The 16633-nt window shown below is 38.5% G+C and overlaps 1 protein-coding gene across 17 annotated transcripts in view; it reads right to left on the minus strand.

Annotated features, from left to right (window-relative positions):
* The window catches only part of arhgap44a (Rho GTPase activating protein 44a), a 153062-nt gene that overhangs the window by 20292 nt on the left and 116137 nt on the right, over positions 1-16633 (minus strand). For 7 of the 17 annotated variants that reach the window (XR_015481178.1, XM_087245098.1, XM_087245099.1 and 4 more), the window contains 2 exons: positions 15472-15660; positions 11032-11571 (listed from right to left, as the gene is read on the minus strand). The exons of 3 other annotated variants lie outside the window; for them this stretch is intronic. Coding sequence is in view for 12 of the 14 variants with exons in the window: in XM_087245098.1 (XP_087101224.1) it covers positions 11032-11571; positions 15472-15660 (729 nt within the window). In the remaining 2 variants the exon portion in view is untranslated. The remainder of the gene's footprint in view (positions 1-11031; positions 11572-15471; positions 15661-16633) is intronic. 7 more of the 17 variants (XR_015481180.1, XM_087245106.1, XM_087245105.1 and 4 more) reach the window with 1 other exon arrangement.

Raw genomic sequence — 16633 nt, forward strand, 5'->3', positions numbered from 1 at the left:
CAGTATTCACCAAGCTTAAACTTTCCAATGCAGCAAACTGCGAAACTTGATGCACTGCCTTGCGTTTCCGGTATGACGCATTTGCGTGTGTATGAATGGAGGTCTATAGGGAGAAAAGCGGAGTGTGACCGCAGCTTAAGGGCTTGACTAGCTAGCCCAGGTGTGTCTGATTGTGGTTGGAACTAAATTTTGCAGCCCTCCTGGACTGAGTTTGGGCCACCCTCTTCAAGAAAAGGGTGAAGGTAACATTTTAAAAGGTGACCTAAAATCCCAGAAATATATATCTTTGATTTATTTATTTTTTTAGAAAATCATTTTTTGCTTTTTTAATCAATAACCATCAGTTGACTTCATTGTGATACTTATTTCAGTAAACGATGACATCATGCTTTTCACGATGAGCTCAAAACGAATCAAACCATGTTTTCCCAATTCCTGTTCAACATGAAGGAGATTAAGAAAAAAAAAGATCACACCTAAAATCTGCTTGTGTGTGGGTGTGATTTTTTTTTTTTCTTCAGAGATATGAGAAGGTGAATTTACACCGAGTGTGTTTCTCATCTGCGTCAGCAGGAGGGGGATTGAGTGTCCTTGCCCAGCAAACACACACATACACACACACAGCATGTATCTTTATAATAACCGAGCGTGTGGAGCTTGTTTTTCACTCTGACAGCTCTATTCAGCCACCTCTCGGCTAAACTCTAAGAAAGATAAATCTACGGACACACGTAATCTTCTACATCTATATCCATATTCAGATGCATGGAGAACGATTTTGTGATATCTGGATCTACCAATATCTAACGAATCCAGCACATCTCTGCAGGTCCCTGTTACTGAATGAAGGCTGAGGGGGGTGTGTAAGGGATGAAGAATCTGTGTCACGGCAATACACAGTCAACGGCACAAGTTAAATGGATAATGCTAGCCCAATGCTAAACACTCCTAATCTGCTGATCTTTACTGTATTATTGGGATCTGCATGTTCTGCTGCATTGGACTTTTTTCAATTCCACTGAAGTTCCTTTAACTCTTCAAGCAACACAGCAAACTGATAGTCCCCTCAAAAAAGAGCATTAATACACATTATTCCCAATTTTCACATTATTGGTACGTTTGGTTTCTCCAATTCAGATTGTTTTATTAGGCAGAGAAGACTTAGGGGTGCAAACTCATCACAGGGTGACAAACTGACTAATTAAACCTACTCATACATTTTGGGAACGATGCGGTGGTGCAGTAGGTAGTGCTGTCACATCACAGCAAGAAGGTCACTGGTTCGAGCCTCGGCTGGGTCAGTTGGCATTTCTGTGTGGAGTTTGCATATTCTCACCACGTTAGCGTGGATTTCCTCCAGGTGCTCCGGTTTTCCACACAAGTCCAAAGACATGCGGTACAGGTGAGTTGAGAAAGCTAAATTATCCGTACTGAATGAGTGTGTATGGTTTGGTTGCAGCTGGAAGGGCATCCGCTGCGTAAAACATATGCTGGATAAGTTGCTAACCGTACTGTCTGTTTAATTGAAATCCTAAAGTGCAGATGTTAATAGGATAGTTCACCCCAAGATGAATTTATTTAATTCATTCTTTATTTACCCTCCCTCAAGTAGATCCACACCCTTATTTAAGAGTTTCTTTATACTGCTGAGCACATAAATACTGTTGTTTTTCTTCAAAACATCTTATTTTGTGTTCAACTGTAATTTCAAATAGTAGCGGGAGAGAAAACGACGATGGGTTTTAGGGCTGCACAATATATCGTTACAACATCAATACCGCAATGTGTGCATCCATATATCCAGTCATAGATATGCAATGTTGAGTTGGGATTATATCTGAGAAAGAGTTACAGTTCAAAACACAAGAATTGTGGAATTATTGCAGAGTTTACACACAATGGTGTGAAATTTTAACGTTTTAAGGCCTGAGAAAGATTTAAGTATTCAGGCACAAGACATTATACCAATTGGAAGCTTAATAAAAAGTAATTGTATTGAATTATTTTTACAGCAAAAAACATGCAGTGTAATTTTAAAATTTACAAAACCTAACCCAATAAGCTACCTTAATATCTATCAATAAGGAACAAACTTGAAGTGTATTAAAGAAAAAGTCGTAGTTAATGCTTAATGCCTTAAAATAAAGTGTGATTATAAATTCTTTCCAAGTAGTGGTATTCAATTATTTGGTGAAATTGTGTTGATGCATTATATCAAAATGTGCACAATGTGCAGTTAAAGTCAAAATTATTAACCCCCCTGTTCATTTTTTTCCCCCAATTTCTTTTATTCCGCTTGTGAAGAAGTTTAAAGAGTGTGAGATCCACATGACACAGGAAATGAAACTTGTGTATTCAGTCAGTCTGTTCAAAAGCAGAAGAGTTTAATGTATCTGTGTAACGGAGGCCAGCAAGTAAGTGCTGTGCAGGTAGACCTCACTCCTCTGACCGCTAAAGATGCTCTAGCGACAGATGCTAGAGGTGATGTTCTTTAGCCTCCTTGTTAGAGCAACCGACTTCCATGCGGAAGGTCACTGGTTCGAAACCAGCTCGGAGCGGGTTGTGTAGCGCAGGATCGGTGGGGTGCCATGACCTAGATGGGAGTGAGGTTTAGGGGGGTGAGTGTAACGGAGGCCAGCTAGTAAGTGCTGTGCAGGTAAACCTCACTCCTCTTACCCCTAAAGGTGCTGTAGTGACAGAAGCTAGATGCCATGGTCTTAAGCCTCCTTGGTAGAGCAACCGACTCCCATGCGTAAAGTCGCCTGTTCGATACCAGCTCGAAGCGGGTTGGGTGGCATAGGACCGGCGGGGTTACATCTGCACCAATTTATTTTAAACCAAAGTGGCTATAGTCATGTCTAAACTCAGTCAACAGCAAGTCTATTATTAAGTCTATATAAAAGTATATTATTTCTTTATGTCAGCAGACGCCATCCCTCCTCTGCAGGGCATTTTCTATTTGTGTTTGTTTGTGCATCGCATGTCTTCTTATACCAATGAAGACGTTTTCTGAATTTCATTCATTCATTCATTTTCGGCTTATTCCCTTTATTAATCTGGCAGATGCCCTTCCAACTGCAACCCATCACTGAGAAACAACCATACACACTCATTAACACAAATACACTACGGACAATTTAGCCTACCCAATGCACCTAAACCACATGTTGCTGTGGTTGCCGAGCTGGTTTCGAACTGTGTTTTACCCTTTTTTCACCCCTCATTAGCATAGAACGGTACTCTTGTTTTTGAATCTGTCACTATGCTGACACATAGACATTTGTAGTTCTGCTCTCTATTAAAAAGAGCAAAATCTCAATTGAATTTAAGGCAACAGTCATAAAAAGGGCAAAGATAGGATCAGGGCAGTTTCAAAGAGTTATAAAACCTTTTTGTGGGGTATTTTGTGCGGAGACTTCACATACACGCTCTGGGGACATTCGGTATGTTTTTTACTTGTAAAATGGGGATTAATAAGTCCCCTTTAAGCGATGAATTGTATAATTTCTGAATAAAGGGTTTACTAGTTGTTCTAATTCCAAAATCCACTGTATACACAAGGATAACATGCAGTGTTTTACTTCAGAAACAACGAACGTCAAATATTTGACAGGTCCTAATGTTTGTCCAGTTAATTAATGTATTAAAATGTCTTTCTATAACAATCTACTTTAAAACAGCAAATGCAAGTTGCCAATTTCCGTATTAATATTTAGGCAACAACAGATTTATTCACTTTTTATAGTAAAGTCCCTTTTTTTGCAGTATATACAGCCAAATGCACTGCCTTCATTGTATACTCATTTGATAGACAAACTGTATGTGCAATGGAAAGTGTCATCTTTTTGTCCTGAATTATTATCGGAAAATTATTATCATTCATTCATTTTCTTTTCGGCTTAGTCCCTTTATTCATCAGGGGTTTCCACAGCGGAATGAACCGCCAACTTATCCAGCATATGTTTTATGTAGCAGATGCTCTTCCAGCTGCAACCCTTCACTGGGAAACATCCATACACCCTTATACACTACGGGCAATTTAGCCTACCTGATCCTGATTCGTGCTGCTGGATAACTAATAATGGATCATATTGTTATCCATTCTTATTTTGTCATTAAATTAACTGTCATGCTTTACAAAAACTGTCTTTGCATTACTTTAAACTAATGTAGCATGTGAATACATTGGCCACTTTATTAGGTACACCTGTTCCACTGCTCATTAACACAAACATCTAGTCAGCCAATCACATGGCAACAACATAGCTATGTAGGCAGGGTCAAGAGCATCTGCTGAAGATCAAACCAAGCATTAAAGCTGGGAAGAAGTTGACTGAAGTGACTTTAAATGCATGTTGGTTCCAGACGGTGTGGTTTGAGTATTTCAGAAACTGCTGACCTGCCGGGATTTTCACATACAATCATTTCTAAGAGTATTCTAAGAATAAATAAATAAATAAATAAATTAAAGTAAATACTAGCGTTTTTGAACCATGCTATAGTAAATTATGTTTATATGTGATATATTAAATATTTTATAAATTATAGAATTTACAACTCTTTGTTAATGAATGCTACACAATACTATAGCATTCATTGACAAATTCATGCATTAAATATTTTATTATATTTTCTCCTACTGTAAAATGTGGTGTGGTGTAGTATAATACATTGCTTCCCAACCCTGTTCCTGAAGGCACAACAAACAGTCCACACTTTCAACCTCTTCCTGTTCAAACACATCTGAATCAAATCATCGAAACATTAGAAGAGACTCGAAAACTAGAAAAGAATAGTTCAGATAAGAGAGACATTTAAAATATGTTCTGCTGGTGTGCCTCCAGGAACAGGGTTGGGAAACACTGACATAATGTACACCATAGCTGTAGATTACTTCAGTATTGGGTGACTTGATCATATACAGTTGAAACCAGAAGTTTGCATAAACTCTAAAAAAGGAACATAACCATTTTTCTTTAAATGTCTAATATGAAATCATGCTAAGCGTTTACTATTTTAGTTCCGATAGAATTACCTAAATGATTTACATTTGCTAAATGCCAGAATAATAAGAGATTTTTTTTTGAGAATTTTTTAGTAATTTATAGACAGTCAAAAGTTTACATACATTTTATTGGTATTTGTTTAGCTTTGCTTTTAAACTGTATAACTTTGCTCACAATAGTTTGAAGGAATTTTTGCCCATTCCTCTTGACTGAGTCAGATTTGTTGGCTGTCTTGCTCGCACAAGCTTTTTCAACTCTGCCCACAAATTTTCTATAGGATTAAGATTAGGGCTTTGTGATGGCCACTCCAAAACATTCACTCTGTTGTCCTTAAAGCTCATTTTAACTAATTTGGCAGTATGCTTAGGGTCGTGGTCTGTTTGGAAGACCCATCTGTGGCCAATTTTTAATTTCCTGGATAATGTCTTGCAGCAAAACAGCCCCACAACATAATGCTGCCACTCCCATACTTCACAGTTGGCATGGTGTTCCTAAGCTTGTAAGCTTTTCCCTTTGTCCTCCAAATGTAAAACTGGTCATTATGGCCAAACAGTTCAATCTTAGTTCCATCCGACCACAGGACATGTCTCCAAAATTATTTTCCCAGTTTAATTTAGCAAATTGTAATTTGGCTTTTTTTTTTTGTTGATTCTGGCTTGTTGATTTTCCCTTGTTGTCACACAAGGAAGTGGTGTGTTTGAGGTTTTCCTTAAACACCATTTTACAGCTGTGCCTCCAAATAACTCAAATGTTGTCAATTAGCCAATCAGAAACGTCTACAACCTTGACACCGTCATCTGAGCTTTTTCAGAGGCATAATAATGTTATTTTATGTACTTGACTTTCAAGAAAAGTGTTACGGCTGTTGCCTTTCTCTCTAGAGCCTGTCTGGGCTTGTGTGTGTGTCATGATGTCACTCACTGTTTGTTTCCTATAGAGTCCACCTTTGCGCACCTGGGGCGATTTGCGCTTATTGAAATTGGCTATAAATACGGACCATCCTTGAGCGCAGACAGAGGAGACTTCACTGCCAGCCATCAAGCTTCTTTTCGTTTCTTTAATTTACTATTTTCTTTTCTTTAAGTCTTACTTTGCTCTAATTTGTTAATTGTTGAGTTGTTTAGTCTTTGTATGTTGTTGGAGAACGTGAGTTATTGATTCTTTATTCATTCTTAAAATGTTTAGTTGTGACACATGATTTGTTGGATTGTTTTGGTTGTAATAAATGTATTAATTTAGACAACTTAGTTCATGTGTACTCTTTATGTTGCGTTCCTTTCATGACTTAATTATTCTGATTTGATTAAAAAAGGGTTCGTAACAAAAGTTATAACAATTTCTTAAAAGATATCTCTCTCATTATTCTGCTATAAGGATAACAGAAACAAATTTGATAATCCTAACTTACCTAAAAGAGAAAAAGTTTAGTCACATTAACATCTGACTTTTTTAAATGGCTATCTGCCTTTTTATACAGTGTAAACTTCTGATATCAACTGTAAATATAGTTGCTGTTTTACCATAGCAACTAGAACCACCATGGAAGATCATTTTAACACACTAGAGTAGTTGCTGTTAATCACTATAAGTCCATATGGGTAACAAAAACATCACATGTCTAAAAAAGACGAAACAACAAGTGAGCAGTTGTGTGGGTGAAAATGCCTTGTTGAAACCGGAGGTCAGAAGAGCATGAGCAGACTGATTTAGTTGATAAAAACACAACAGTAACTCCACAAATCAAACTACAAGGTCTGCAGAAGGTCATCTCTGTAAACACAAAATGTCAAACTTGGATGCAAATGAGCTACAGCAGCAGAAAAAGAAGAGACACCGGTGACACTCCTGCCAGATAAAAATAAACAACTCGGGCTGTGCAATTCACAAAATAGGACAATATTTTAGACTTGAAAAGGTTGCCTAGTCTAATAAGTCTAATAAGTCTTGATTTGGGCTGCAACATTTGGATGGTAATGTCAGGATTTGGTGTAAACAACAAGAAATTATAAATCCATCCTGTTTTTTTATCAACATACAAGGCTGCCATTTTTTTTTTATTGTTTTTTTCCCTTGAAACACACCTTTTGGGGCTGCATGCTGGCGCAGTGGCTAACACGTTTGCCTCACAGCAAGACGTTTGTTTGTTTGAGCCTCGGCTGGGTCAGTTGGCATTTCTGTGTGGAGTTTGCATGTTCTCCCTGTGCTGGCGTGGGTTCACTCCGGGTGCTCCAGTTTCCCCCACAAGTCCAACGACATGTGGTACAGGTGATTTGGGTAAGCTAAATTTTCTGTATGTATTAGTGTGTATGATTGTTAAATTAGCAATAATCTATATATTACTAAAACGTTATATTCTTTGGTTTTTAGGATGTGACACCTTAAAATCTCTTGGTTTTCTGAGCCCGGACTGTCTCCAAAGTAATGCAAATTGTCAGTTTCACAGCACAGATGTGTCTATTGTCTAACAAATGGTCAAGCCAGTCAACTGATCAGACGGGTTCTGTCTCTAGAACATAATTTGCACACTGTTTTCATGCTAAAATGTATCGTGAATGGGAACTTATCTGGAAAGGCAATTTACCCTGCTGACAATAACACTTCATTTGCATGCTTTGTTTTAGACTGTCCCCACCTACATTTATCAATGTCTGTAAAAATGTATTTAAAGTGAGTGTCTGCTGTACTAATCCAGAGTTCTTTTGATGATGCCACAGCGACGCCGAGTTTTTCTTATTAAAGGATTCTGCTTTGAAGATACCCAAAAGTTCTCCCTGGTTTTTTGGCTCGTCTTAGAATTTTACAACAGTTTTGATGTCGTGAGCCAGACAGAGAAATTCACAACACTGGATAAGTTGGCAGTTCATTCGCTGTGGCGACTCCAGATTAATAACGGGACTTAGCTGAACACCACTTTTGGACCAACCAAGACTTGTCTAAAAACCTCAACCTACCATAAATATTGTTGTTGACCATGTTGACCAATCATTCAGTCCCTAAAGTGTATCCTAATTCCTGTAGGACTATGTGCTTTGTCACAAAACTTTATTCTTGAACATGACCTTAAAGGAACACTCCACTTTCATTGGAAGTTGTCTCATTTTACAAGTCCCTTAGAATTAAGCAGTTTAGTTTAACCACTTTTGAATCCATTCAGCTGTTTGATACATTTGGTGGGAGAATTTTTAGCTTAGCTTAGTTTAGCATAAATATAAGGAGCGTCCAAAATCGCATACTTATGCACTATTCTATGTCATTTTGTAGTATACATAGTGTAAGTAGTGCATTCACACTGAAAACTTTAATTACCGGATGATGCACTCATTCAACCGGTAAAATGAAGTGTGGAATGATGGACACTTCACGCACTTAACAGTCTCAGCTTTGCCCATGTAGCGGAGCTATCGGATAATGTTGGAAAACTTTATTTATTTTGGATCAAGAAAGCAAAATATGAGAGTAATTATAGCGCTTCATGATGTTGAATGCGGTTATTCTCATGGCAGGTATTACTTGGTACTTTGGTCATTTATTTCAATAATTTGGCAACTGACAAACGTCCTCAGGGAAACAATTTGAATTTCCGCTATGTAAAAAAAAAAAAAAACATTGGTGTTCCATTTGGGACAACACTACATACATATACTCTGCTATTGAGTGTGTGTGCATAAGTACATAGTGTATGAGTACATAGTGTGCCATTTGGGATGCAGCTATACTCTCATTCTGGTGTAATAATCAGGAAATTATGCTGCAATGCAATTGCTGCAGCAGGTGCAATGATATTACACTGTACCTTAAAGTAATCACCAGCTTGATAACTAGGCAACAGCTCTGTGTAAAACCATTGTGCCTACATCAGCCAAGGTACAGCAGCAAAATTCATTGATTATTGAGTTCCTTGTTATATCAACCTAGAAAATAGCATTTTTTGTCAGCCTTGGTATACAATATACTAATGCTCTAATCTGATTGATCTGTGCTAAGCTTAAAGTGCTTCCACCAGATCCAGAGATTGGCCGAATGGATAAAAAAATGGTAAACTTCAACTGTTTATATCTAGGGGACTTGTAAAATGAGCTTATTTCCAAAAAAAAAAGTCTAGTGTTCTTTAAGCTTAAATGGCCTCTATTAGATCTCAATCCAGAGAGCTGTAACAGGTGATTTACATCATGGATGTGCAGCTGACAAATCCCCAGCAACTTTCTGATGCTGTCATGTCCATATAGACCAAAATCTCTGAGAATGTTTTCAGCACACTGGTAAATCTGTGCCACATAGAATTAAGGCAATTCTGAAGACAAACAAAGATCCAACCATGTATACTATCAAGGTCTACCCATTCAACTGGCCAGTGTATGTATGTCCCGTAACACCCATATGTTGAATTATGTTCAGTTATGCTCTGTTTCACGCTTTCAATCATTTGTGCATGCCATGTAGTAAACACTGATATGAAGTGCACAAGAGACTGCATTTACAGTTCATCCAGTATGTTCATCCATATCGTTTAGTTAATAAGACAAATACCATTCATAAATATTGTACTTTACAATTTATTTTTAAGTAATTCATTTATGAGGAATTTGCTACTTTTAAGTCAATATAATTTTCCTTAAGTCTGTCCAGATTTTATGGTAATGGATTTTTCTTTTTATTCATTAAACACAATACAACTTTAAGTGTTTGTGTTGGGAAGACAAATTTTTGTGTTAAAAAGTTATCTACATAGCAATCTACGTTGACTGCTCATTAGGTTTTGGAACAAAGACTTAGTTTACTGTGTGTATGTGCATTTGATTAGACAGTTGAATTCAGAATTATTAGTCCCCCTGAATTATTAGCCCACCTGAATTATTAGCCCCCCGGTTTATTTTGTTTCCCAATTTCTGTGTAATGGAGAGCAGATTTTGAAACACATTTCTAAACAAAATAGTTTTAATAACTAATTCCTAATAACTGATTTATTTTTTCTTTGCCATGATGACAGTAAATAATATTTGACTAGATATTTTCAAGACACTTCTATACAGCTGAAGTGACATTTAAAGGCTTAACTAGGTTAATTAGGTTAATTAGGCAGGTTAGGGTAATTAGGCAAGTTATTGTATAATGATGGTTTGTTCTGTAGACTGTCGGAAAAAAATAGCTTAAAGAGGCAAATAATATTGTCCTTAAAATGTTGTTTAAAAGTTAACAACTGATTTTATTCTAGTCGAAATAAAACAATTAAGACTTTCTTTAGAAGAAATAATATTATCAGACATACTGTGAAAATTTCCTTGCTCTGTTATACATAATTTGGGAAAAATTTTAAAAAGTAAAAACAAAGCATAATCAAAGCGGGGCTAAAAATTCTGACTTCAACTGTACCTACAAACAAAGAAAACATATTCATCTGCATGCATATAACCATGTAACCATTGACAAACTAATAATAAAAAAACAGTAAATAAATAAATATATTTCTTTAGCTAATAATGTTGGATATAAAACAAAAAGGAAAAAATGGCAAAAAAAGTTTAAAATTAAAATGTAAAATAAACAATGCTTAAAAATATATAAAATAAAGCAAATATTTCTTAAAAGCTGTACACACATATCTGCAAATAAATAAGCACCACAAAAAAAGCCAGTTACCAAAATCTGCTAAAAATTACAATGAAAAATGACACAAAAATCAAACTTCAATTAAAATACAAACAAAAAAAAAAATGGAAAAACTGAAGAAAAGAAAAACAGAATGACATCTCGATGACCCTTTAAAGCAACATTGATTTCTACGTGAAGGATCCACTTTCACTAAACACCAGTAACATCCTCAGTTGCTAGGCAACCTCAGGCTTTCCCAGACAATGAGAATGTTACAGCATCTGCGTGATGAGGCTGAAAAAGCAATAACTTTACAAAGCAAGTAGAAAACACAAGATGGAGTAGCCAGTATGGACCGCTTAGACAGTGTGGGGAGCCCTGGTGGCCGTCCCAGTGTGTTGCGAAGGCGGGGTGGCCGCAGGCAGCCGGTATTTACCTAGTCAGCCTGGGGGGTCCTCTCTCACGGGCACATGGACAGGCAGCCCACGGCGGGGGAGCGGAAGAGGGGAGGCTAGGGGGGTCGTGGCGGGTCAGCACGAGAGGGGTTTTAATGTAGAGGGGCGAAGAATTGACGTCATGGAGCATAGAGGCATGCGGTGCGTCACACACAGGGCCGTGTTTGGGAAAGTGCAGGCAGCTAGGCTTGGGGTTGGAGTTGATATCGAGTGAGCAAGAGGAGGAGGAGGAGGAGGAGGAAGGGGGTGGTAGCTGGGGCTGAGGCTGGTGCTGGTGCTGAGGTTGGTGCGGGGGCTGGGGTGGGGCAAAGCCAGACCACCGCAGGGGTGGAGGCGGAGAGGCAGGTGGCTGGGACTCTGGGCCAGGGGCCACAGGACGAGCGCAGGGAGGGGGCTTGGGGTAGAAATGGTGAGGGCCGGGATGGGAGGACGAGGAAGGGTACGGAGGGGGTGGCCGCTCCTCCACGTGGGACACATAGACATGTGAGGAATCCGGCCGATTGGGCGACACGTCGTCTGAGCTGCAGATATTGAAAACAATAAAGAGCAAACACAGGAGAGAGAGCTCTGGTCAACTGGGACAGCGCAAAAGTTGATGTTTAGCTCCAGCTGTGGCTCTCTAGCGTCATACAATACTCTCTGGATCCTTTGGTTTGCATGTTTGTGAGCATTTAGCCAGTTTAGCGCAACAATGAGCGACAGGTTTGGCAAACAGCAAGCTTAGCAACGAAAAATACAGGCGCCTGACTCCAGTGGGACGAAAAGCACAGTGATGCATTGAAATCAAAAAGAAAACAGATAATTGCATTGAGAATGACCTTGTGTCTGCGCACTGCACCAAGGTAAAACCTACTTCAGTTAAAGAACCCAACGCCAGAGGGTTTGGGCAATGTATAATATTCTATCTAAAGGTGGTGATGAAACCAAGGACTCTAAAAATGGTGAAAACCCAGAGCAGTTAAACACAGACACAAAAACCCTTTCATCACTGAAAGAGCGTCAGAGCGAGGAGGTAAGCCAGTCAAATCATCAGCCATCGCAAACCCTAAATGCAATGACTGAACCATGGCGTGACCTTCACTTTGTTAATGTATGATTACAATATGGCCTAATGGTTGATTGTTAGTGAAATTGAATGGATCAGAAGCCACAGCAAGAATCTTTTACATTCATGAAATCAATCCTACCAAATTGTGACAAATATAGGCCTGTACACACTGCAAAAGGATCAACCATGTTGAAATCCAGGAGTGACTCCTCTAAATCAGAGATGTCCAGTCCTTGTCCATGAGGGCCAATGTCTTCCTCGTTTTAACTCTAACCCTACATAAATCTAACTGAGCCAGCTAATCAAGGTCTTACACCCCATTCACATGGTTTTAACGATTGACAGAGGGCATGTCTGAAGCTTCACACTGACGTGATTGTTATGGTGAAGAATCATATCCAACTTGGACACAAAAACAGAGACATTTTGGTTATAAACTGGGTGATTACCAACCCTGATAATACACCTTTCCTCCATTTTGAAATTCAGCTATTTCCAGGCCTGTTTTGAAAAGTAGATTTTTTTTTTACTTCTTCACAGCGCAAGGGACCCAATGCATCATGTCAGACCCAGAATTCACTTTAGCAATGCTTGATACCAATCCATTCAAAGTAAATGAGAAGCAATAATACTGATACCCTAGGTCAGGGATCACCAAACTTGTTCCTGGAGGTCCGGTGTCCTGCAGATTTTAGCTCCAACCCTAATCAAACACACCTGAACAAGCTAATCAAGGTCTTACTAGGTATACTTGAAACACCCAGGCAGATGTGTTGAGGCAAGTTGGAGCTATACCCTCCAGGGCACCGGACCTCCAGGAATGAGATTGGTGACCCCTGGCCTAGGTGAACGGGGGTTACAAGACATTCTAAAAAGAAAGCCTATGGAAGGCAAACAAACATGGCATAATGGCTAATGCGACCTCTTCTGATTGTAGGGGAGGAGAGAAGAGGTCATTATGTGATTGGCTGTGACCAAGTTAGTATTACATTTTTTGTAATTGTAAGTAATACGGTTTCCCTCATCTCACTGTGATTCTCAATTCCAGTCCTCGGCCCCCTTTTTGGCTTATTTATACTTCTGCGTAAAGCACATGCATATGGTCTGAGCGGGGCAAAATAGTGATATGTTATACAATTTATTGCACTTAGATACATAAGTATTACAGTTTTTATTAAGTATTGCAGTATGGTAGATGTATTTCTGTAGTTCTAAAAAGTGCAATACAATATATCCTGGTAGTACTTCAGCAATACAACTGACATACTGAAACCTCATTTGGAAACCATTGTCCACCGAGCAGGAAAAGTAGTAGAAATACTGAATTTGTATTGCAGTAACAGTACTGCTTTATAGTAGTTGTAGTACTTCACTACCATTGGAGTAGTTGTACTGCATTATTGCAGTAGTATCACTTCAATACTACTGTAGTAGTTGTACTGCATTTGTAATGTAGTAGGATTATATACCTGCTACACATGCAAATGATCCCGTCCCATACAGCTGCCATTGCATGGCTCAAAGATACTTTGTAGTGTGCAATTTAACACAATAGCCTCTAGAAGTTGCCAATGGAAACAAAACAAACACACACAAGAAATGCACGTACGGCAGACATGTAGTTCGCATGGACCAACGCACATTCTCACGTTAATTTCATCGTTAGCGATCTCAATTTTGAGCATAAAATCTGGCGTATACAAAGTTTTTGTGCGTATGCAGCGCAGATAATGAGGCCCCAGATGTTTTGTGTTTACCTCATGATTAAAGTTGTTGCATGTCTGCTGGTTCCCACCTCTGAATGAGCGAGTTTTAGATACTTGTACATTAATGCGGCGTTCAAAAAAAAAAAAAAAAAAACAGCCACGAAGAAATATGACACAGAGGAACATAAAAACCTACTGCCATCCAGCGTTCCGAAGTGTCACTTGGAAAGCAACCCTAAACAACACACAGTATATTTGTATAAATGCACGACTATGCACAAAGCATGTTATGGTTCACGCTGATCATGCAGAAGTATAAAGCAACCTTAACCTTTAACTCCCAACCACCCATCCTCCTCACCCCAGCCTGCACATTTTGTATGTTTCTCTTATTTGACACACAAGGATCAGTTCATGGATCTCTGTAAGTGAGTTGATGATTGGAATCAGTTGTGTTAAGTAAGGAAAATGTGCAAAATGTGCAGGGGGGAAGGGGCCCGGGGACTGGAATTGAGAACCACTGCTGTAGTAAGACAATCTCTGATAAAAGCTTTCAGACATTTGTCTTTAGTCAAGTTGAGGGATAAGTATGCAGGACACTGGCCCTCCAGGACTGAATTTGAACACCTCTCCTCGAAACTGAATACAGGAGTCAGTCTTACAACAAAAAATGAGAAATGCAAAATGATCATTTACTCACCTGGTGTTTTATTTATTATTTTTTTTTGGGGAAAAAAATGTTTGTAAAAATGTCATAAAAAAGCAAAGCATCTTAATATGTTTTGAATAAAAAAATATATATATATATATTTTTTTTTTGTTAATTCTTGACCTTGGTCATTAGTCTATGCGCAGAACTTCTCAAACACTCTGTATAGAATATGCTTCACATGAAAACAATCTATGGCAATGTTGCCTGTTTTTCAAAGCTTAATCATGGTCTGTATTTATTGACAAGTGGTGTTTTAAAAAAATCTAAAGAAAAAAACAACACTCAGGAGAGTAAATAATAATTCAATGCTAGTTTTTCAAGATCTAGTTTTTAAGTTTGGTTCTGTACACACTACATAGTAAAGCCATGGTCACACTAGACTTTGCGCAAAATTCGTTTGGATTGTGCTGCGAAAAGGCGTGTGATATAAAGAATGATGCGGAACTGCTAAAATAAGCAAATTCTTTTCACATTTTGAAGTTCTGTTGGTTTCATGCACTTTGTTATGCAGCAAAATGAAAATGCAAGGCTACGTTTCCGGTCTGACGCAATTGTATGTGTATGAATAGAAGTCAATGGAACGAAAAGTCTAGTGTGATAGTGGCATAAAAGTAAACAACTGAAGTCTGTGTTAAAATTCCAGCAAAAACATTCTATCAAACAACCGTTTTCATCTGCAGTGTGTGCACGGCCATACTAACTGCACTTTGTAGAAAAAAAAAATATATTTATAGGTATATAAAACAATAAGTAGAACAACAAAAGCATAAAAAAGCAGAAGAAATGGTGTCATTAATACACAAATGCAACAAAAGCAAGAGAGTCAATAGCTGAATGAAAACAATGATGTCTCAAGTTAGTTAATGCAAGTAGCGTGACAGTGAAATGCATATACAGTACATTGGAATGACGGTGGAGAATGGGTAAAGGATGACGGAAGTTCGGTGCGTTTTACCTGCCCCTGTCTCCAGGAGGGGGGGTCGGGATTGGAGATGTTGCCAGCTCACCAGCCTGCTCTGAGATCAGTGTGTCTGCTGGTGATCCAGGTGGTTGACCACTGGGAGGTGTGGATGAGGATTTACGGGAAAGTGTAGAGGTGCTTTTGCCTTTCACCCATGAGGTGTCCATGACTCTGACACCCACACTGTCCACATGAAAACACAAACTATCAACACAACCAATAAACACAATAACCAGGAAAGGGGTTCTCAACACTGGTCCTTGAGTTACGCTTTTCTGCAGAGTTTTGCTCCAATTTAAGTCAAACACACCTGAAGAAGTAAATAAAGGACTTTCTTAAAATGAGCTTTTAGGGTATGTTACATCCTTGAGTTCATTTTCATCCTCAACCGGCAATGTTCAATTCCAATACTCTGCAAGTACAAGTTACGTCAAATGCAGACTTGCAACAAGTTCCATTCGGGAGGTCTTATTTCTATACCCTGAACCAGGGATGTCTAACTCGATTTCTGGAGGGCCACAGCCCCACACAGTTTAGTTCCAACCCTAATTAAACACACCAGATCAAACTAATTGAGTCCTTCAGGCTTGTTTGAAACCTACAGGTAAGTGTGTTGAAGCAGGGTTGGGACTAAACTGTGCTGGGCTGCGGCCCTCCAGGAATTAAGTTTGACATCCCTGCCCTAAACCCTTTGAAGAGTTAACCCTCCTGATTGTTTATTTGAATCCCCATTATCCAATCCCAATATATCTTACTAATGTAAGGCTTTCAGAAAGTGATCGTCATTTGCCTAGAGCGCCAGTAAAGCTTGCTCAGGCCCTGTATGGCTATTGCGGTCCATCGAATGAAAAGATAAATTCACAATAAATCATAACAATAAAAACCAATCCCCAAAAAATAAATAAAAATAACTTACAAAAAAAGACATTTGTGTGAAATCAAAATATATAATGTTTATTTCGCTAAATAGCATTGTTATTGTAAAAATTAATAAATTATCCATGAAAAGTAATCCGCTGTATATCCGCAAAATAATCTTCAATCAGAGTCTGACTGTTAGCTATCACATTTAGAGTAGTGGTTCTTCTGTTGACGTTAACCTTAGAGCTTTCATGGCAACTGTATACATATATCCTTAACCACGCACCTCTTATAT

This window comes from Danio rerio, chromosome 3 (assembly GCF_052040795.2).
Source record: "Danio rerio strain M-AB ecotype USA chromosome 3, GRCz13ab, whole genome shotgun sequence".
Lineage (NCBI taxonomy): Eukaryota > Metazoa > Chordata > Actinopteri > Cypriniformes > Danionidae > Danio > Danio rerio.